Source organism: Lampetra planeri, chromosome 28 (assembly GCF_965212315.1).
Source record: "Lampetra planeri chromosome 28, kcLamPlan1.2.h2, whole genome shotgun sequence".
NCBI classification, from domain to species: domain Eukaryota; kingdom Metazoa; phylum Chordata; class Hyperoartia; order Petromyzontiformes; family Petromyzontidae; genus Lampetra; species Lampetra planeri.
This window is the reverse complement of record NC_136134.1, coordinates 12,158,909-12,180,676: the sequence shown is the minus strand read 5'-3', so window position 1 is coordinate 12,180,676 and position 21,768 is coordinate 12,158,909. Positions and strand designations below refer to the sequence as shown.

General features: G+C 43.5%; 1 protein-coding gene across 2 annotated transcripts; it reads left to right on the top strand.

Annotated features, from left to right (window-relative positions):
• Window positions 1-1,440: 1,440 nt before the first annotated feature.
• On the top strand, window positions 1,441-21,556 carry LOC144728478 (vesicle-associated membrane protein 1-like). Of its 2 annotated transcripts, none has more exons than XM_078607967.1 (5): window positions 1,441-1,629; window positions 9,868-9,976; window positions 14,882-15,040; window positions 16,864-16,915; window positions 19,778-21,556. In XM_078607967.1, coding segments are annotated over exons 1-5 (345 nt in total). In that variant the 5' UTR covers window positions 1,441-1,627; the 3' UTR covers window positions 19,801-21,556. The 2 variants fall into 2 exon arrangements, with proteins under 2 accessions (XP_078464093.1, XP_078464092.1); XM_078607966.1 differs by lacking the exon at window positions 19,778-21,556 and adding an exon at window positions 18,469-18,575 and having other exon boundaries at window positions 1,500-1,629.
• The last annotated feature ends 212 nt before the right edge of the window (window positions 21,557-21,768 follow it).

Here is a 21,768-nt window from a genome sequence, read left to right as displayed (position 1 = left end):
GTTTAGCTGGAGGCATATATTTTTTGCGACATAGAATTGTAATGTATGACTTAATGTTAGTAGCTCAGCTTATTGGAGAGTATATTTAGTATATTGATGATACTGATGTAGTTTATATTTTAGTCTTTTTTTATGTGGTGGTTTAGCTGCTGCAGCTCTTTACTATTAAAATTCCTTCCCTTTATTACTTCTAACCCTACTCCCTCCCTTTGGTGCTGCTAATCCTGCATAATGCACGGGCATAATATGACTTTGAAACCCCCCCCCACCTCCTACGCATTCCACAAGTAGTGACTAATCCCATATCTGCATTTCCCATAAATCTGCTAAATTCCTATTGATATGCAAATTTCTTTGTCAAGGCGCCCTTCCCCCTCCAACCCAGCTTAAATATACGCTGCCAAGCATGGTGGTGCTCATTCTGACGCTGTCTTTCCGGCAGACCTGTTCTTCACCTGAGGACGGCTGCTTGCGTTGTGGCCGAAACGTCGTGAGAATAATTGTATTATGTTTTATTTTTATTATTTTATTATTTCCCTTCTACGTGACTTTACCAAAAGAACCAAGAAGATGAATCCGTGCAGTCACGAAAGCTTTAAATCGAAAGTTATCAACCATTTCAAGTCATAACTGGCTGTAATGTTTTCATTTTAGACCTGGCAGCCCTTTAATTGGTGGAAACCCACCACCAGCGCCATCGTTGCCCACTACTACCATCACTTAGAGTCTTAGATTAACATCAGCTGCCCCGCCCATACCGCTGACACTTGGGCTATGCCTATTTTAAACCTTTATAAACAGTTTGCCTTTAGAGTCTAACCCCCCTTTTCCTGATGACCGCTTGTGTTCCGATCGAAACGTCGTGGTTTTTGTTTTTTTATTATTTTTCTATCTACGTGAATTTACCGAAAGAACTAAAGAATATATTTTCCTGCAGTCACTAAAGTTTTAAGTCAAAATGTATACGCCATTTCAGTTTACTGCATAGACCTACGTTGACTGAGAAACACGTCTGCGTTTGGACTGTGGAAACGGTGGCAACGATACGTGTGTGGTACAGTGAGCTTGACAATGATCGTTAAGATATGGATTGCGTAATACAAGCAACTGTGTGGAGCAAATACAGTGCTCTTGACCTGTTGCGAAAGGCACGCGTTGTACAATGCACATGGGTGGTTACATCCTAATGCGAGTGGTGTGACAGCCTAATGTTCGTTCCAGTTTCACGACTGTTGAAGCGGGGCGGGGGGGGCAGCTGGTTTTTTAGTTTTCCTAACCACCCTTTTGGACGAGCTACGCTTTCGGGTCTATATATTTTAGTCACGGTTTGGTTGGCTCAAAGCTCCGCCTAACATTCTAAATGTAAATCTTATCAGGCCCATCGGTGTAAGGCGCAGGCCACAATTGGTATCCACGACCCCTCCGCTGTTTTACTTTCCGACCACTTCCTGACGACGCGGGTCAGGAAGTGGTCACCGGGAGCCCCCCCCCACCCCGGGGCGGGGAACCCGGATGCAGTGACGTCACCGCCATCGCGGCCATATTGATTGAGTCTCCCCGCCCAGTGCAGTTGCTCGTCTTTCCTAGCCACTGCCGCCGCCGCCGTCGCCCATCGCAGCGCGGAATCATGTACGTACTCGTCGAGATTCAGAAACATACCCCAAACACGGCGTTGCCAGCGCTAGCCAAGTCGCTCGCGCCGTGCGGGCGGCTGACTGCAGCTAAGACGCGCCGCGATATTTCCGTAAGGCCTAGCTTCGGCTGAAGCCTGACGGCTTTCCTGCCGCGCCTGCCCGCGGGAGGCGCCGGGAGCTGTTGCGGGTTGTCGCGAATCCACCGCGACTTAGCGGGCGCTGTTTTAACATGTTCACATAGTGTTATTTTTGGTATGTTTAATAGTTTTAAAGCCTGAACTTCTTAATGCGTTTGTGGGGAGACTAGCCGCGGTGGTGTTTTGCTGCGGCTCGGCGGTAGAGAAAGCGGAACTCGGAAGGTAGCGACTTCTAATTATGTTTGGACGTCGGGGGTTGACTACTCGGGGGTTGACTACTCGGCCCATGGGGCAAGGCGACGGTGGTTCTCCTCCGGACGCACTCCGCTGTCAAAGGAATGCGAAGTTCGCACCACCGGCTTAGAGCTGTAAACAGGAAATGAGCACCGCCTCAATACTCATTTTAGCAGGCAATCATTGAGTGGTCGTTTCACACCCACAGGTTCCCTATCGAAAATGAACATGTATTGTCCAAAGGGTTTTACCTCTATCAAAATAAACCTAACCAGAACTATTAACGTGATTGCACTAACTAATGTGTACGTGGTGAGTTCGTAAAGACGTCACCAACATGCAATAACGTCGAACCTGATGGCGAATTTGAAGTCCGTGCAGTTGCTAATGAAGCGACAAGATGTGTTTGTCAGCCTGTGCAGCAGCTGTAGGATCTGGCGGAGGGTATACAGCGTTGGCAGCGATGTGCGGAGGCGTCACACGCCTATGCCGTGATGAAATTCTGCGATTGATGAAGGAAACTACGGCGGCATACGGGGAGGGCGGTCATTTCCCAGCGACGCGTAGGGACTTGAATTGCGAGCCACCGCTGCACGGCAAGCCCCCACCGCATCGTCTGTGCGGTGCATGATGATCGTTCTCCTCACGGTGCCCGGGGGTTTCTTCGTGTACTCTACCTTCCTCCCTAGGCCGACATAACCGGGGATATGAAAGAGCATTGCATTTTTTGCAAGGATGCACATGGTTTTATGCAGACAATATGACACTAAACGAAGTGGTAAGTTTAATACCCCGCCTAACAAGATGAGGTGTAAATAACTAAATATTATCCATTGCTGCTTTTCTGGGTGATTATTGACATCGGGTTACGTGATGTTTGTACTGTCCTATAGCCTAGGAGCCTCGTCCGCGTGACGAGACCTGAACCCCAGTTCGGATGCCTTTTATCGCAAATGTTGAGGTCGTCCCTCGCCGCTCGTCACCGAGCTCACGAGAGAGAACCAGTCGTTGTTTGATCATCGACATTTTCCTCGCCGGAGCTCGTGTCGCAAACAATGAACGGTGGTTGTTGTAGCAGAGTCGTCGCTTTCGTAAGAATAGCAATTGCATTGTAGCGTGCTTGTGCCCTGAGCCGCTGCTAAAAAAAGACATTGATTGATAATGTTGGGGGCGGACGTGCCTGCCTCCCTCCTGCTGGCCACTGCTGACGTGAACATCAAAGGTTTGTACACGAAGCCATACAAATATACAAACACAGACATAATTTCAACCGTGATGATGGGTACAAACTCAGTAATCACTGGAAAGATGTTATTAACCACGCAAAAAAGACTTAATTACACTTTTTGGACCATCTTATCTGACAGGCACTATTTTAATTTATTTCACCGAGTGTTAACATCCACAGTGTTTAACAGTAATCTCTTCATTGTTCTTTGATCACCGCTCGCCACGTTTCCATTCATTGTGTTGAGCACTACGTGATGTCTTTGATCACCGCTCGCCCTCCGTCCCGGCGCGTCTCCATTCATTGTGTTGAGCACTGCGTGCAGTCTTTGATCGCCGCTCGCCCTCCGTCCCGACACGTCTCCATTCATTGTGTTGAGCACTGCGTGCAGTCTTTGATCACCGCTCCTCCTCCCTCCCGATACGTTTCCATTCATTGGCTACCACAGCCTGATAAGCTCTCCCCCCCCCCTCTCCACCTCCCTTCAACTTGCTTATAAGGGATTACATCTTGAATCATTGCTTCACTTGATGCAGCTAATTCGGCTGTGACGGTCCCACCTGATGACGGAGACTTGTGTTGCCTCCGAAACGTCGTGAATTTTATTTTGTTTTGTTTTATTTTACTTTCATTAATTTTAATGTTTTTACCTACGTGACTTTACCGAAAAAACCTGAGAATATGAATCATTGCAGTCACGAAAGCTTCAAATCTAGAATGTCTGACATCATCGCGTGGGGTGCATGTGTGGGGTGTTTTTTTGGAAAGCAGCGCAAACCACACCAGCGTGAATAGAGAGGGTGGCTCTGGGATAGCGGAATTAGGTTAGCGATGCCCGGGTGATGGGACTTTCACCTGCCGACATACAGAGGTCCTCCTGACCGTGTGCCACGTGTTGCGTGAGAGGACAAGCGCAGGAAGCTTAGCGGTAGAGTGATCGGCTCTTAATCAAAAGGTTGCTGTTGACAAATCCTGTTCGTTGCCATTGCTTAATCACAAGCTCATAAGCCAAGCGGCCAGAAACAAATAGTTCCGTCCGTTTTAATCGATAAGAGTAGACACGTTTCTTGATTTGAGCAAGGTTATATTGGTTTGAGAAAATAGACGATGGGAGGGAATTCTAAAACGGAGTCGTGCGAGTGAAGAAACAGAAGTGAGGTCAACTACAAATATGGTGGTTCAAAACAGGATTGATGAAACAAAATAGCTCATCATCTCTGGCACTCAATAAAATAGCTACCACTTTGTGGGGAAGTATGCAGTGATTGACTCGCCCCCTCTATATTTATGCGGCATTCGACCACTGGTTCAGGGTTGCAAATAGGAAATAGTACTACCTCAGTGCTTATTTGAGTGGGAAATAACTTACTTTTTAAATTACAACCAGGACACTGGGGCTTCAGTTGCCTGTGACCAGAGCCCTCTTTAAAGTCGCCTGGCATCGTTCCCTGCATTGAAATAAGGCGAGAACACGTTGAGTTGACTCATACACGTGCCATTGTATGTATTTTAGCTATGGGAGAAAAGTTGAGAACACGAGGCAAACCCATTCAGAACAGGGGAATATTCAAGTTCAAGTTAATTTATTTGGTATATCCCTGTGAGCCATTCGGCTCTTGAATCGGGTGCAACCGCAACAAACAGAAAACAAAAACATGAACAAGAAAACATCTTAAAGTGACTATGTGCAAACAGAAAATCCAAGAAAAGACAGCTAAATATTGCAGAAAAAGCACCGTACACCAACACTGTGTGCAAAAATCCCTGTGGGATGCAAGTCAAACAACAACAACCACAAGACAACTTAGATTAAGGCCATCAAGTCTAACTCTGTACTAAACAAACAAACGGCCAAACCAAAAAACTTTTCGAAAATCACAAAAATAAAACCATAAAAGCAATGAAAGAGTGATCATAGAAACTGTGACCGAATTTTCACAATAAACGACGTGAACAACATGTACTACCAAACTCTGCAACCATAATATAATGCAAAGTCCACACAGAAAGGTAGTCGAGTCGGGAATCAAACCCATGGCGTGAGGCACACGTGTTACCACTGCATCACCCTGCCACCCAAAGTTACTAAAATGTAAAATTACTCGATCAGATGTAAATACATATAATGACTGTAAAGTTTCACCGCAGATTGAAGTGGGTGTGAATAGGTGCTGACATGCTTTAGGCATTTGTGTAGCTGTGACTTTACTTTAACTATGCCAGGTCAGGGTGTGGATAGTTCATCATAGAAGCATGTGACACTGCCAGTTTACCCACATTTCCCCCCTTGGCGGAATAATCTAACTAGTTAAGTACATGAATAGGAAAATAGATGCATGGGTTATTATTTTCAGTTTATTGCAGTTCTAAAAACTATCCTGGGCATTTTGGCCCAGGATAGTTTTTAGAACTGCATCCCTTAGATTAGCGAGTGTCAACAGAGGCTCAGAAGCAGTAATCTTGAGTGCAGTGGAAAGAGTCGAGCTGCTTTCATGATAATAAATACCCCACTTCTCCAGTTTGCAAAAGGTAGCAGTCATGCCTTCATTATGACTCTGGGAGACAGTGCGGACTATAAATAGCTGGTCATAATCGCATTTTTTGTCAGTGTGTTACAGGGTTTTAATTATGAACGGTTGTAGGTTCTCTGCACATGTGATGGGTGCAGAAATTTCCCTTGAATGTAGAGACATTCACATGTCAAAGTTTAGATCCACTTGAACATTGTCTGTGGCTTCAATTCCCATGGTCTGATGTAAGGAGCTTGAGAATATATTGATTGTGGTTAATCTCAACTCGTTGCACATCCTGGCGTCAAGATTGCATATCAATTGTGATGGTTTTCATTTATTATAATTCTATTGCTTTATGTAATGTGCATTCCATTTGTATATTTTTCTTTAACCAAGAAAGCGCATGTAATCTTTCAAAAGGAGACTGCGCTGTTTTGTGAGTATTAATCAATTGGATTAAATGGGCATCCGGCTTTCATATGTGATCACCCACTCATTGTCCATTGCTTTTGGACTTATATGTTTGTTGTTGGTGCCATTGACGACACTCGGATTAGTGTCAATACTTGTGCTTCTGTCGTGGTTGCTCATTATCAAGATGACTTTATGAAGTTGCATCAGCTTCACTCACTGAGTAACCACCTGCCGCTGGGTCCATAGGGTGATGAGGGAAACCAAGTTCTTCGAAACAGCAGGAATCTGCTGGTAACAGTAGTCGCTAGATATGTACATATGCATTAGGGATGTGGGATTATATAAAATGTATTTGGCATGCAAAAAATGTAACCTTCATGAAATTGATAAAAACCGAATCACTACAATAATAGTGTAATGTTTTACTGCACTTCAGGTGATGATCTCTGAAAAAAAAATAAACAATTTGTGAAGTAAGGTAAAGAGAGCTAAAAATAAAGCAATGAGAGACGAATGGAGAGAAAGTTGGAGGGAAACGGCTCCACGGAGCTGCGCACAGCAAGAAGACACACGGCCGCCCCACTAGGTGGTGCTGGTGGCTTCCCAATTTTGACAAAGTTTGAACTCTGATGCGAAATCAAAAACGATCAACCCCCGTTGTTAACAGAAACATACAAGGAACAAGGAATCAAATAGATTTAATTTCAAGAGTCTAAGAAAATATTTGACATCACTAGTGCTGGCAGGATGTTCTTAAACCCTTGCACTCAGCTCTTTTTCAGCTTTATACATTTTCCCCACTCCAAGGTGAGCACCTTTACCCTGGTTTGAGCGCCGTACAATGTGCGGCCTGTGATTGGTTGATATAGGTGGACTCGTGGGAACCATTCACCTCGCTGCATTCATTCAGGGAGTAGCACTCCGAAATTACCACATTGTCATGACTGCATGTCGTCAATCGACAATTTGATGCTTTGTCCTGCTCGTTTTATTTAGACCACAGGTGACATTTGTAATCTTTTATAAAACGGCCAAAAATTAATTAAACCCAGTTACCTTTGAAATAAATAATGTATACGCACTTTATATTTCGAGTGTGTTACTTTGATAATTTTCCAGTTAAGATTTACAGAATGATTTGTAATTTGAATATAAACCCTGCCAAGAATGTGAAATTATATTTTATTAAGGTTTCAAATTTTAATGAGTGAAATATGAATGGGTGCATTTCAATTATTCGAAATATTCACTGTAAAGTGTACGCTGAGCATTATAACTAGGGTTAAACATTTTTTGTATAACTGGTAATGGCAGTTACAGTGTGTTTTTAGCCATGGAAGCAAATCTGAGAACCCAAATAAATTTTTTGTAGAACAGGGGGAGAGCATATAAACTCGAAACAGAAAGGTTCCAAAGTTGGTGGTTGAACTCGGGTCCTTCTTTCTGAGGCACAAGTATTCCCCCCTGCGCGACCCTGCCGACTACACACGTCATGGATTGTATTCATTTTTACAATTATAGTGGATTCATAATACAGATAAGCCACGAAGATAGCAGCAATGTTGGTAATACAAAAATAACAAGTCATCATTACAATGCTGTAATGTAATCCTGACAGCGGTAGCAACAACAATAGAATAAACAAGCTGGAATGTGCCGTCAGTGTGCGTCATAGAATGTGAAATGGCCAGGCGAACGTGGTGTTTTCATTGAGCGAGCCTGAGTCCACGTGTGGGTGGGTGACGGGGGCTGTAGTGGGGGTGGGAGAGTGCACATCCCCCTGAACGGAGGCTGTCGGTATTGGTGCCACGGTAATCGGCAATTTCCACCATTGTGTCACCGCGGCGCTGTCATTGACAGTACCTAAGAGTGAACAAAAACTTAAAAGTAGATCTTCTGATTTGTTAGAGGTGGGGATATATTGGTGCTTAAAATAAGACAGAAATAATTTATATTTAAGTTGAATCGCAACCGTGGTATCATTAAAATGTATAAAGTAGCTGGATAGGGAGTAAATTATTGCACTTATGTCATAAGCAACGGGTGTTTAGCGTTTTGATGTTTTAACTGCAATATTCATATAGTTTTCTTTGCCCACAGACAATACGCATACTTCCTATACCATAATGACTCTGTTAACGAAGTGGATGCCTTCCATGACGTTACTCCGTTATCATAAACATCGTTACCAGAGGTAGATATAACGTGAGAGGCGTAGGGATGCGTCCCAGGACTTCAGAGAAGGGGGTCATTAGGAACACATTGCTGCACAGCAGCCGTCACTCGGTCTACTTGGTTTAAATGGTTTTTAAGGTGCATTGCGCCAACCATAAAAAAACGCGTTGTTGCATTTCATCTCTCCCGCCTCTACCCTCTTTATGATCTGCATTGTAATTTCCAAACAGCTTGATTGATGCTGCACTTCTTGCCCAGTAAGGATACTAGCACGAGATGGTCGTTTTGATGACGATAGGGGTAGTAAAATCACTTTCACACTGCAAAAAACACGATCACAACGAAGTGGCTTATGTCGAATTTTATGGCAGCCAAATACTCTAAACGCATGTTTATAAATGTGGAGGGTAAAACTGGAGGACCTGGAGAAAAATTCACACAACCACGGGGAGAACATCTAAACTCTATATATACAGGCGTCAGGGTTGGGATCGAACCCCACAACCTGCTGTATACATCTCGCCACCGTGGCGGATGGGCGGCTGGGGAAGCGCGCTGCTGGTTGTGCCAAATGAGGGAGACTCAGCTGTTGGCTGATTGGCTGCTGTGATAATGTCCAGTAAACAAACCCCACTAGGTTGTGTTTACAGGACACTCACAGCGGTTACAACTTTACTCTTTTGAATCGATTTTAATCTTTTCTCAAGATATGTTTAAAATTTTTGGATTTTGGGAAAATAGGGTGGCGAAGGGACCCTCCTCGGCTGACTTCATGGCTTCATCCCCAGAGGACTCATTAACCGGGGTATTACTCATTTCCTACGTGCTAAACTGAATTACTGTATTTCAGTGGATCATCAGCAGTCAGACTATCTGAAAGCAATGCTCGTAAACTGCGTAATTTTATAGGTAAGGATTAGACGTTGGCTCTAGTTCAACACAAAACTAAACTAAATTTTTGTATTACCAGGTAATGTATAATGCATAACACAAAAATCATTGTCATAAAATCGTGCAAGTTGCATATTATTTGTATGTTTTTTCTTTGTCTGGTTTGTTTCATTACAACACCGCAAATACATTTATTTTAATATTTAGTTGATTCTGCTGTAGTTGAGATTGATGGATGTATCACACGAAACACAGGTTTGCTGTGAAGGCCTGAGTACATAGCAACTCAACATCAGTGAAGAATTTGACGAATGAAGTTCACGGGGCCAGGAGCCCTGACAGTAGTGATATAGTAGTGATCAGGAGGCGACTGACCACTGGTGAGTTAGCGAGTCGGTAAGTACTGGCTCATCAATTACCCCGACTGCTTTTACTCCAAATTCTATCAAGTGCATTGAGGTAGGAACTGTGTTCTCCACCCAAGATATGAACTGGTTTTGGCTTGCTTGGAGTTTCTCTGCTCAGGCCCCAGGAAGCCATGAGGTGGCAATATGATTGAGTGGCTGACCGCTCTTCCTCTGCTGTTTGTCCCCCCCCCACCCCTCACGTGCCTCCTTGACCCCACCGCTTCTCGGCCTCAGGTCTGCCCCAGGAGCCCCGGGAGCTGCAGCAGGAGGACCCGCAGGGGGACAGCCCCCCAACCTCACGAGCAACAAGCGGCTGCAGCAGACTCAGGCTCAAGTGGACGAGGTGAGAAGGGGCGACTCGCTCTGCTCACGTTTGTAGGTATAATATTTTTTTTCTGTGTTTTACCAGATTTTGTTGCTTGCAATAATTTGTCTCTTACCACAAGTGTATGGAAAACACGGTATGTGAGTGAGAGATGTGATTGGTGAGAGCCTTATTGTGCCCATGACCCAGAAAAACTTACCTTGCCTTGCAGAATCACTGCGAATATTTTAATTGGTCAGAAAGGTTTAGTGTATTATTAAATCTGTGTTGCCATTTCTAACAACATTTTTAACGCATGCTTCCGTGGGTTAGGGTTTGTCACGATCTAATTACTCCATTGTTTCACTCTAACCCTCTTGGAAACCACTTGCATTGGGTTTCACAATTCACCATTCAAATAAATAAGCTTCACTTTATATCCCACCAGTAAGTGTGGAAGTCTCTTTGTGCTAAAGATCAAACGCAACTTTGAAAACAGTATTTCCAACACTACGCCTGCTTCCTTCACAGCTTCACAGTAGGGTAAGTGTATATCTTGTCTGTACCCCTTTGTAATTGCATCGGATCAAGGAAATATAAAAGAAATGTATGCCCTCCATATAAAAAAATTGCCTGGGCGCTGCACCATCTTTTTGATAAACCACACTGACCTTCTGGACAGTCTCTTCAGCTGCACATTTAATATTTAAAACCTGATGCTTTCCCGTGGAGCGCATGGGTCAGTTACGCTTATCTCTTTCATCCTCAAGACAATATTGGTGGGGTAAATGGGTGGCGCAGTGGTCACACTATTTCTGTGAAGTTTCTATGTTCTCCATCTGTTCTGAATGGGCTTCCTCCAGATGCTCCTGTTTTTTCCAAGCTAATTTTTTTTTATGTAAATGGTATTGGCCAAACTTCCCAATGTTGATAAATTACATGCATATTACAGCCAGTACTCAACTTCCTCAGACCCGTTCGTAAATCGAACCGTTCGTAAGTTGGAACACAATAATGTACGTAAAATCAAGTAACATAAAAAAAATATTTTCACTTACCTTAAGTTCTGATGCTAGCTCGTCAGAACGGGCGTAATTAGTCTCCAGGATTGCACACACACAGCGGGGGCCACTCGCGCACAACACAGACAAAGATCCCCTGGATAGCCGAAACAGACTTTTTTAAAATCCTTTATATTAAGTTCACTTGCTTGCTTGCTTGCGCGCTTAAGACCGTGCAAATCTTTCGGTCGTTTTTTAACCAACTTCCCGTGATCCAATCGAGCTGACATTTTGCACACAGACTCGTTGTGCGTGACAATTTATTTTCGTGAAAAAAAAATTCCAAAATTTTCCACTTTTTAGGAAAAAAAATGTCATATTTAATTTAAAATACCAATGTGATAAAAATGAAACTCTTACTCAAGAAAAACATAAATGAATAATAAAATAAAACCGATGCCACGCATATAAAGGATTTATAGTGAAAAACTTTGTTTTTACGGGTTAATTTTTTAGCAAGTGCTCCTTAGCGAGCAGCACCTATGAAGGCTAGCACGGGACACGAGGGTGTGGGTAGTCGGCACCACGCCCGGCCACCTTTGACACCCCAGGGGTGATGTTTATACACCGCACCAGGTACTCATTTGAGGCTGAATCGACCCAGGGAAGGCCTAGGACCAATTCAGATAATCGTCACTGTTGGTTGTGAGTGGGAATCAAACTCGTGTCTTCAAGTTGGTAGCGCAGTGCGCTCACCATTAGACTACCACTCCCCACACACACAAAGGGGTGCATGCACGCACACTCACTTTCACACACGTGTGCGCTCACACAAACACTCGCTCCCAGCGAGAGGCTGTAGCTCATTTCATTTCGCAGAAGATCGCTACACTGAACAAATAAGTTCCTCGGTTCAGTTTGCCAGTGCGAGTTTGCATTTGCAAGTTGATGTTAAAATAATTTATCCGACGGGAGCTGGCTCGTACGTGCGGATGTTTGTAATTCTGGTGTTCGTAAGTCGAGGACTGTCTGCACCTAATTCGCAGTACGCGAAGCAATATTTCCCTCACTGTGACAACTTGGCAGACCATTCTGAAGAAGTCTTGAGACTCATTGAGACTTTCCTGGGTAAACAAGCGTAGTAATTATAATAATCATAAAATTATAATAAATGCCAGCACTCCCCACAACCACCTAAGGTGTTGACCCTTTGCTCACAGTGGTTTGAGGCCATGCATCTTTAATGCACACAAAGCTGAGGGGTGGTTTAGAGTGGCAAGTTGGCCCACCCAGCTAAGTTTGTAATTTTTATCCATGTGAAATGTCCTTGTTTTGAATTAATTGCTTTAATACTCATAATTGTTTTCCAATAACCTTCATTCAATACCTTTCCTATGCTGCATTTTGATTTGAGATGCTCTTGAAAGGAAGGTATAATTCCTAGCGAGTCTTGGAGTTTCTGCAAATGTTTGTCTCTAGGTTTGCTTTACGTAATTCTATATATATATAATTAATGTAGCTTTTCAATAGCCACATATGCTACTTTAATGCTTTTTAAAAGAGACTGGCTTCTTAGATTTCCCTGAAGATGCTTGATGTAGTTTCAAGCGAAGTTTGGCGTCTTATGGCTATTGAGTTATCGGTGAGTTGAAACAATAATAATTGGTGCGTTAATTGCTTGTACACGTGATAATTTAATTTGTTTGGCTATGTAGAGTGGTAGAATATTTCACAACATAAATGTGGCTAGCTCATTGTGGTCTAACTGAAAAATCTGATCTATTCTTAATAAAATTAATACGCAATTAATGAAAATACGTAGAAATGGATTCTGTAATCGTGATTTATTTTGATTCGTAGCATGCAAACCGATAGCTGTAGGGGGGTAGCTGTCAGGGGAAGGTCTGCACACCCCCCCCCCACTGTGATGGTGGGGGGGGGACTCCACCCATCATGGACAGACAGAGCTAAAGCATAATCGCTCTCTACATTTATTGCAAGCACTTTCGCAAGCGCAGGCTGAGAGAACCTTCAATACATTTTATTTTAAGTAAGTTTTTTGTAATGAGGGTAGATGCATTTGCTCACCTGCCAAGTGTCCACAATTGGGGGTGGGGGAGTGCCCAGCCTGTGCTCAGAGAACCCCCTCTGGCTCCCCACTACTAAATCCTCGTCACTCCGTGTGTCTCCAATCAATGTCTGTCAGGCATCAATCACGAAGCACATCTACAATTATTCTCGCGACCTCACGTGTTTTGTCACAAATAGCAACATCGCCCCGTACTCTGAAACTACTGCACACTTTCTATGAAACAATCACCTTCATGATAGCTCTGTGCGATTATAATCGTGTGCGCACCAAGTATACTAAATAATTTGTATACATGCAACATACATACTTCTAAAATACACATGGCCCATGCACACACAAATATACCTTTACATCTACATTAAACATATGTTAGCATGTAAAACATACACAATTGATGCACATACACAATACTGTGAAGTCGCACATGCACACAAATATAATATACACCCGTGCCAATATACGATGCAAATACAGTTATCCATTCTGGATGTGAGCAATATTAATGTAGTCATTCACAGCAGCGGCCCTAACTTTTCAACTGAAGATGTTTAAAACAAGTGTTAAGCTTATTTTGATTAACCAGGTGATAACTCAATAGACCAGGATAGTCTAATTTGCACGAGTGACCTGGTTACCAAAATAAGCAAAAGCAACAACTTAAAAACAAAGTATGAGAAAGAAGAAAATTGAAATCAGAGCAATATTTTACTTGCAGGTAAAACTACACACAGTTAAAAATTGTACAGCGCCCATAAACACCACCCATTTTGGCTTGGCCATGGTTGTTAGAATGTGTATGTCGATTGCCGGTGTTTTAACTGCAGCTCAACACCAGTTTAATAACGTTTAATGGAAAAAGTCTCAAACATTTGCAAGTTGAATTAATTATTTTGTTTCTGGAGGACCTTGCTAGCTTCCATTTGATATCCGAATTGTGGGAATGTGGGGCTTGTGTTTGTGGAGTGGATAGGGATACAAATGCACGTATTTATATCCCATGACCAGGAAATCATAGTTTTCTCCCTATGGGAGAAACAGACTGACCTGTTTCGAATTAAATGAAATTGTCACCTCCTACCTTGGATGTAGCATTATAAGTGATCGCAGTGACATTCGGGAGAGCAAATGGATAGTGGCGCAGCTTGGATAACAGTTGGCGCTAATGGAAATTACACGGCGACAGAGATAGCCATCGAGGCACAATTTCTGTGCTGTTTTTGCTGCTATTTGAAGGAACCAAAATTGCCTTCAGCTATTCCATTCATCAGCACTCATTTAAATGTCATCAGGTTTTTATTATTCACACGGAACTGGTGTATTTATGCAATTTTATTGAAAAAAAAATTGTCAGCATTGAAAATTTCCACCACCATTTGCATGTCGCTGCCACTGACTGCGAGTGAGAAGTCGTGCGATTGTCCCGTGACCCATTTACCGATATACAACATGGATGGTGGCTGCAGCTTAAGGATTTCACATGAAGCCAGTTATTGAATGCATGTGCTCGTATGCTCACTTGTGAAAAGCCTCTAACATTAATTGCAAACATTAAAAGAAAGTTGAATTCAAAGGGGCACGAGTCCAAAGATATAAATGAGAATTTTAAGCACATGCATATGAGAAGTATACAAATGTGTAAGGAAATTAAACAAAATTAATTTTAATAAAAATGTTCCCCTTCAGCAGAAAACCCTTCAAGCAAACTTCTCCGACCATTGACCTTGACTGTTCTCACCACCCTCTCATAGGTTTACCGTGCCAGTCTTGACAAGCGGTACTTGCTCATAGTACTTTCTCCAACAACCTGTGTAGGCTACATTGGATATTCTTTGTTTGCCTTGTGGTGAACAGGTGGTGGACATCATGCGCGTGAACGTGGACAAGGTTCTGGAGCGAGATCAGAAGCTGTCAGAGCTGGACGATCGCGCTGATGCGCTGCAGCAGGGAGCGTCGCAGTTTGAGACCAGCGCTGCCAAGCTCAAGCGGAAGTACTGGTGGAAGAACTGCAAGGTTCGCACTATCCCCCTGGCTCACGCTCACTTCATGGTGGTTTAAAGGAAGGTGCAACTGAAATAAAACCTATTTGGCAACTGTTTTAGTTAATTGGCAAAACAACGGATCAACGACATTGTAGCAACATGTATAATAATACCGGGGTGTCTGAGTGCTTTATACAGGATAAGCAACTTACATTGCATCTCATCTCAAACATTTGAAAGGACATCTCCAGTGGCAGCTGTCCCTTTGTGGCACAAGTTCACTCGGGCTATAACTGAACAACGAAAAAACTATACACACTTTTGGTTTTGTTAAACTTGATTTGGCTAAATCTCACCTGAGAATAAAAAATATTTGGTTTTGTGACTCTCATGGCAGAGCACATTGGCTAATACGCCCCTCACTGCGTAAAGGAAAAATTGACCACTTGAAGGATTTTTCAGGAGAAGTCCTGTGAAATCTCTTCCGTGGACCAATGCATGGGGCGTTGAGTTCTGTGAGATTTCCGAATGGATTCTTCATCTCGCACCAATACATCCAAAGCGCATTTGGAATATTGGGAGAAAAAGGACAACAAACTAAGAAGCTGTCGACACGGCAACAGCTGAGTATTGGCGAGCTAACACAGCTGTGTTTGTATTGTTGTTTATTTCGCGCTGGCAGATGATGATAATTATCGGCGTCATTTGTGCCCTGATCCTGCTGGTTATTATTCGTAAGTACCCGGGAGAAGGGAGCACCACGCTGCCTGCTGTTCGGCCGGGGCTCCTTGCTTAGCGATCGCTCAGAGAATGAGCTCACTACCACCGATCGATCCCACCCTCCTAAGTTACATTCTCAACCAGAGTGGTGGTCAAAAGCCATAAGCGCTATTTGACGAGTGGTCATAATTGTTTGCTTGTGGGTTCTATTTGATTTAGAATTTTGGCGAGGTTTTCGTTTCGCTCGAGCGCTGGCCTGCTTCGTTTGAGAGTGCTCTGTGCCACGGCAGCGTGGAGCTGCATTAGCGGCGCTCCTTCTAAGAAGGCTCCTAATATCCGTTGCCATGGCTTGGTAGTGGCCGACACGCCACCTAAAACACTGACAAACAGCAGCCCTGGAGAGATTAGTGTGCACAGCGCCAGATTACTAAGATCTCTGTTGCCGGGGTGAGGTTCCAATTAAGGATTAAAGAGCAAATGCACGGCTCTTTCACAACCGGCCAGGGTGGCTGCATTTATGCTTTTGCCAAAATGTGACCGTCCACAATGGAGGCATCCAAATCTCAGTTTGGAGTCGGGTGGAATTTAGAATGTCCATTGAATACTTGGGGTGCACCAAATTGCACTTGATGCTTTTATATAAAATATCGATTACGTAATATACTTTCCAATGAATTTGGTTTTTAATGTGCTATTTGAATAAACTAGCAAGTATCTGTTTCAGCAAAATATCCCGAGTAAAAACTATCCAAAAAAGTGCACAAACATAAATCAATGTTAGATACATTTCCTATTATAAAAGTTGTAAAAAAAAACTTCAGAGTAAATTAAATTTACAGAAACGTAAATGGATTTAGGGTGAGTTATTCCATTGGCATCTAAGCAGCAAACGGTATATGTCAAATACAACTGCAAGTAAAGTCGCAGACTTTGTCCGTGAATAATTGTGACCACTCTGTTCAGCCTGTCGTGTGGTTATTATGGCATGTACGTGTTTACTGTCTGCACAGTTATAACCTGCTCTGAGCACAAGGAGCCCAAGTTGCGGAGCAACGAGCAGCGATGGGCATCTGAGGATTTGCGTTGTTACGTGTGCTGCTTCAGAGCTGTCTTCCCTTTTGGTTGTGGTTGCAGATGTGGGCAATTCTGATAGCTGTGATCGTTCTCATAATCATCATCATCATTAGTGAGTATACATCCCGTTTCCCATTGCTTTTGTTTCTTGTTTTTATATCTTTTTTGGCATTTTATTACACTTCGTTATGTTTTTACATGCACTTTAATGTTTCATTTAATTGATGTTTTTACGGCGTCATTTTAAAAACACAAATGTGAATGATAACTGCTGAATGTTACTTTCTACATTTACGTTTTTGCCACTTGTTTTGTTTGCGATTGGGTTTGTAAATTTCTGCTCTTGGTTTCTCATCTACTTTTCACCTATAGTTGCGCATTTACTTCACTCGTCTCACGGTTCTGATGACCATTCACTTGACATTGCTTTAAGTTACAAGTCTTTTACTCGTGCTTTTGTGAGGTCTGTTTGCTGCTGTCTATTTTAGAGCTAAATTTCCTTACTAATCATTTGTCATTTGACTCAGGTGAGTGAGTACCCCTTTCTCTTTTCGGATGTTCTTGACATTGTCACGCGCGTGGCATTGTGCTGCTTTTATTGACACTTTCATTCTAATCCCTTGATATGGAACATCCCATTTGCAACGGAGTCCAGGTTATCGCTTGATATATGCATAGCGCACACATGTAATGACAGTTCCTCCGTGCAATGTCCCTTGATCGTTTTGCCTCTCACGTCAAAGCCACCCAGAAACTCCTCTGTGATTGGTTCACAATAGATTTTTGGGTTCGGCCATATAATCTGGCCAAATTTTAGTTGTGTAACCATCCACCACCCGACATTGCGAAACAAAGTATTTATGCACAAGCGATTAACATGCCCATTATCGTTTCAGTGCGCCGGAAAGTTAAATAAGAATTTTCACAACCAAATTTAGGAACCAGCTACAATGTTTTACTTTAAACCTGCAACAAGCATGCTCAGGTCAGAAACCATAAAGTCTAAATAAAGTCACTTGACCCAGCTTCTTAAATAGGTGTCATTACATCACAGGAACAATCACTGGAGCAACAAATAAGGGTTAAGCAACGCCATGTACCTGCAGTCTTTGACAAAATCCAGGTCTTTTGCATGTTTAATAACAATCCTACTCTTCACATGGTTACGAGGGGTAAAGGAAGTGGCATTTGCAGTAAAACTTGTTCCATAGTGCTGTATGCAGACCTCCCTCCTGCCACCCCACAAACAGCCGCAATGGTCGTTTTCAGTCTGTCACACTCTTGAAAGGGTGATGGTGAATGATCACATTTTTTCTGTACTTGAAAAATGTGTTTTTGTCCCCGAAACGTTTACTTGCTTAAAAACCCACGCACTCGCCAGAACACACTGCTGAGAGATATTTACTCCAATTTAGAATAATGTTTGGATAATGTAGCCAAAATATTGAATGGCCACTTATGAAGAACAACTTCAGTCAAGGTTGTAAAAATTAACATTGCCCGTATTTGTGATGTAATGTGCATTTATCTTTTTACATTTTCTCAACTTTAATGTATGGAACGCTGTTGCTAACATATGTATTTTTGTTTTCCTTCTCTTTCCAATGTTAATTTCCTCCCCTCGACTCTACATATCATTCCCCATTGTGATCATTGTCTCTGCAGTCTACTTCTCCATATGATGTGTGGAGGCACCCAGGCCCCCTTCCCCCACCCATCAAAGTCTGGAGCGATTAACCCTTTCACCGATTGCTGCAAATCTCGGTTACTCCCCACTTCCTGAAAATACATTTTACTTTTCCTAACAAAGAAACACTCAAGAGCCAGATTTTGTGCATTTGAAATTGCATCTATTGTCCAATTAGATTCCACAAGTGCCAACCAACTTCTTTCTACAAGACATTGCCTACTGCTTAATATCAAAGCGTCCTTGCTGCTGAATCGTTTGAATCCGTCACACACTGCTGTGATTTCCATGCAGCGATATTTTGGTGACGGTGCAAAGGAAGCAAAACTATGGCACTCATTTAGGTGACCGCGCTGCTGAGCCGCACACACCTTCCATGCACGCAGGGAGTGGCAGGTGAAATGGTTAAACATCAGAGTGCTCCACTCACTAAGTCTCGTGTGTCACCCAGTGTCTTGTCTTTGGCTTTAACTGTGTCCACACATGGCCGCCTTGTGCAGATACTCGCAGATACGTGTCTTATATTTCCAGTGCTGATGAGAGGCCTTGTTCCAACTGTTGCATGCTCTCGTCAATTTCTCGACCCCAAACATGTCTCTTCACTGCCATTCTTATTTTCTCTCCAACGCTCCACCCTCTCGCCCACCTATTGCCTATTCTGTTTTGTTCACCATCCTGCATCCTGCCAGCTTGGGTCGTGAGTCCTCCAGTCTGCTTGCTGTACTGATCTGCTTGCTGCTGTTGGCTCCTGATTATTTTGCTGGTGAACGATTTCACCTTAAAACCAGTGAAACTAAAAGTATGGTTTAAGTTGTGTGAAATTGCCAATTGGGGATCAAGTTGAGCAAATGACTAACCCCCTACTGTCCAAACATTTTGTGACAGAAACGCAACTTACGTTTCCACACCCATGAGACGCCTGTGCCTGAGAAAACCCGTTTAGGGGGGGCCTGTGTGGCAGGTGTCAGGCCATGGCCATGAATGGGTCCGAGGGCTCATTGATGGTGGCTGTTTTGTTACCCCCCCCCCCCCGAGTGGCGATTCAACCTGGCGCATTGCCCCTCATATGTTCTGTCACTTGCTCTTCCAAGCGTTGTTTTCATTTCATTTATTATTGTTGCTTGTTATGTTTTGTGCACGTGTTGTATTGTTATACATATATTACATGATATTCATTGCCTGCCATTCCATTCCATGCCTCATGCCCATGCACTTCCCCTCCCGACCCTTTTGCCCCCCCCACCCCCGATCCACCCACCCTGACCTTAATTAAAAATAAAAACGCAGTCGCCGTTTACACCAACAAATAGAGAGGAGGGGGTCCCCAGGCGTCCCAGCAGCAAGAAGGAAATCCTCGCCCGTCTACGCTGTTGCTGGCTGCTCTCGCCTGCATATGCCTCGCCCACTTGCTTGCTCACCCTCGCTCCCGTCTGCTGCATCCGGCGCGTTGCGTACGCTGCCACGCGCCACGCGATTGTGGTGCTGCGCTCGCCCTCGTAGCCCATGGGCCCAGACCAAATATTCGACTCGTTGGTACAACCTGAGATGGAAACATTTGAGGTGTACGGTGTCAGTGAATCGTCAACAAAAGTTAATTATGCAATAACCGTTGTTATCAGAATCCACTTTTATTCACCATGTATAGAAACCAATATCGCTAAATCTTTGCCACCACCAGTGGTACGCGGACTAGTTTGCGATCGGCTCTGGCCCATGGATTACATCGCACCTGAACGGCGGTTGCCTCGTCAGTATCCAGTGAAGTCGACCCCCCCCCCCCCTGCCGGTGAGGAAGTAGGAGGAGGAAATTCTGCATGTCGTCGCAACGGCAGATGGGAGCACTTTAAATATTAGCTACTTCAAGCATTCTCAAGTGCGTTTAAAAAGCTATGCTGTGATTTTTTTTTAGTGGGCAGGGGGCAATGTTGCAATTATACAATCTGCACGTGGATACGTTGCATTAATTCTGCGGGCTGCTGTCTTTAAAAAAATAACCTCCAACATTGAAGATCTGCTCTCCGCACTGGGCGATGATGGCCCTGGCTCCCGCCGTTCAGGTGCAACGTAGACATGGGTATGTGCACACTCAACGTTTGTATTGTGTGTGCGGGTATCAGGTCATTGTTAAGCTCCTCGCTTTCTGCACTCCCAACAGCACTCCCATTATGTTCACTTTACAAAAAAAGGGCCGGTGATTATAAAACTCCTCGCAAGCTCATGTAAATGCACGTTGTTTACAATTTCTTTTAATTTTGCCTTATATACGAAGACCAGTTGGGTGTGCAAGATTCGATTTTTAGCTGTTAATCTTGTGATTAATTTCAAGATCTGCATATAAAAATGACCCTCTTAATTACCAAGGGGAAGGGGTGGGTTCTTGGTGGTCAGCCTGCAATAGGGCCCAGGCAAGGAAAGCTGGCATGTTCTCAAGGGCACCTTAATTGCTCAACCCCAACAAACATCTACAATTTTGCTCAAAATCCAGCGCACTCTTTATACTCAATCCAGCTACTCACGACACCTGGGCACATTCCAATTGGTCTGGGCGAAAACGTCTTTTTTCTTTTAGTTCGAGTGTGTGTGTATGTCAGATGTAGCATTCGAGTGGCGTCTGCGCGTGCGTTCACTGTGGTGTCCTTATTCAGGTGTTCTTATTAAGTGGAGGGAAGTTGACCTTCGTGATTTCGTAATCCAATGATTAATCACAGCCTTTTTGTCATGACTTGTGGAAACAATTATTGTCACCTACAAGCTGTAAGATTGGTGTCGTTTGTGTCTTAAATATAAAACATTCCAGGTGGGAGGACGTTTTGAGAAGTTGCTCTTAGGGGGAGACTGAACCAATTGGTGATGGAAAAGCAGAATCCCAGTTTTTATTAATAAGTTTGGCTCTGTAGTTGTTTATGATCACCTTAAAAACAGCTGCTTCGCCTTGTTTTTATTTCCTTCATAATTGCCTGGTCAGTATCGGACTCGCAGGTAATCCTGTAAACCGCGTGCAATAGAATCTATAATTAGAGCCAAGGGATAATTGGCAGTGGCAATTAAAACAAATTTGTGGTACAAGTGGTGTGTGTCTCAAATGAAGCATCTTTGTTGGAGTGTCCAAGTTGCTCTGCCTGGTAGCCGATTTCTCCATGAACAAGATCTGAATGGAAGTGAAGAACTGAAGTAGAAACCAGCACATGCTGATCATATCCAGGGCCTGTTTGCAGTTGAAAACGGGGTTCTGTGCAGACCCAGAACAGGGGTGATGCTAAAAGGCTACGATCTTGACA

What these genes read in the sequence shown, in the direction of transcription:
- LOC144728478 (XM_078607967.1), top strand. An exon ending in CTCAGGCTCAAGTGGACGAG is followed by an intron (nt 9,977 to 14,881) that starts GTGAGAAGGGGC and finishes TGTGGTGAACAG; the next exon opens with GTGGTGGACATCATGCGCGT. An exon ending in ACTGGTGGAAGAACTGCAAG is followed by an intron (nt 15,041 to 16,863) that starts GTTCGCACTATC and finishes TTGTGGTTGCAG; the next exon opens with ATGTGGGCAATTCTGATAGC.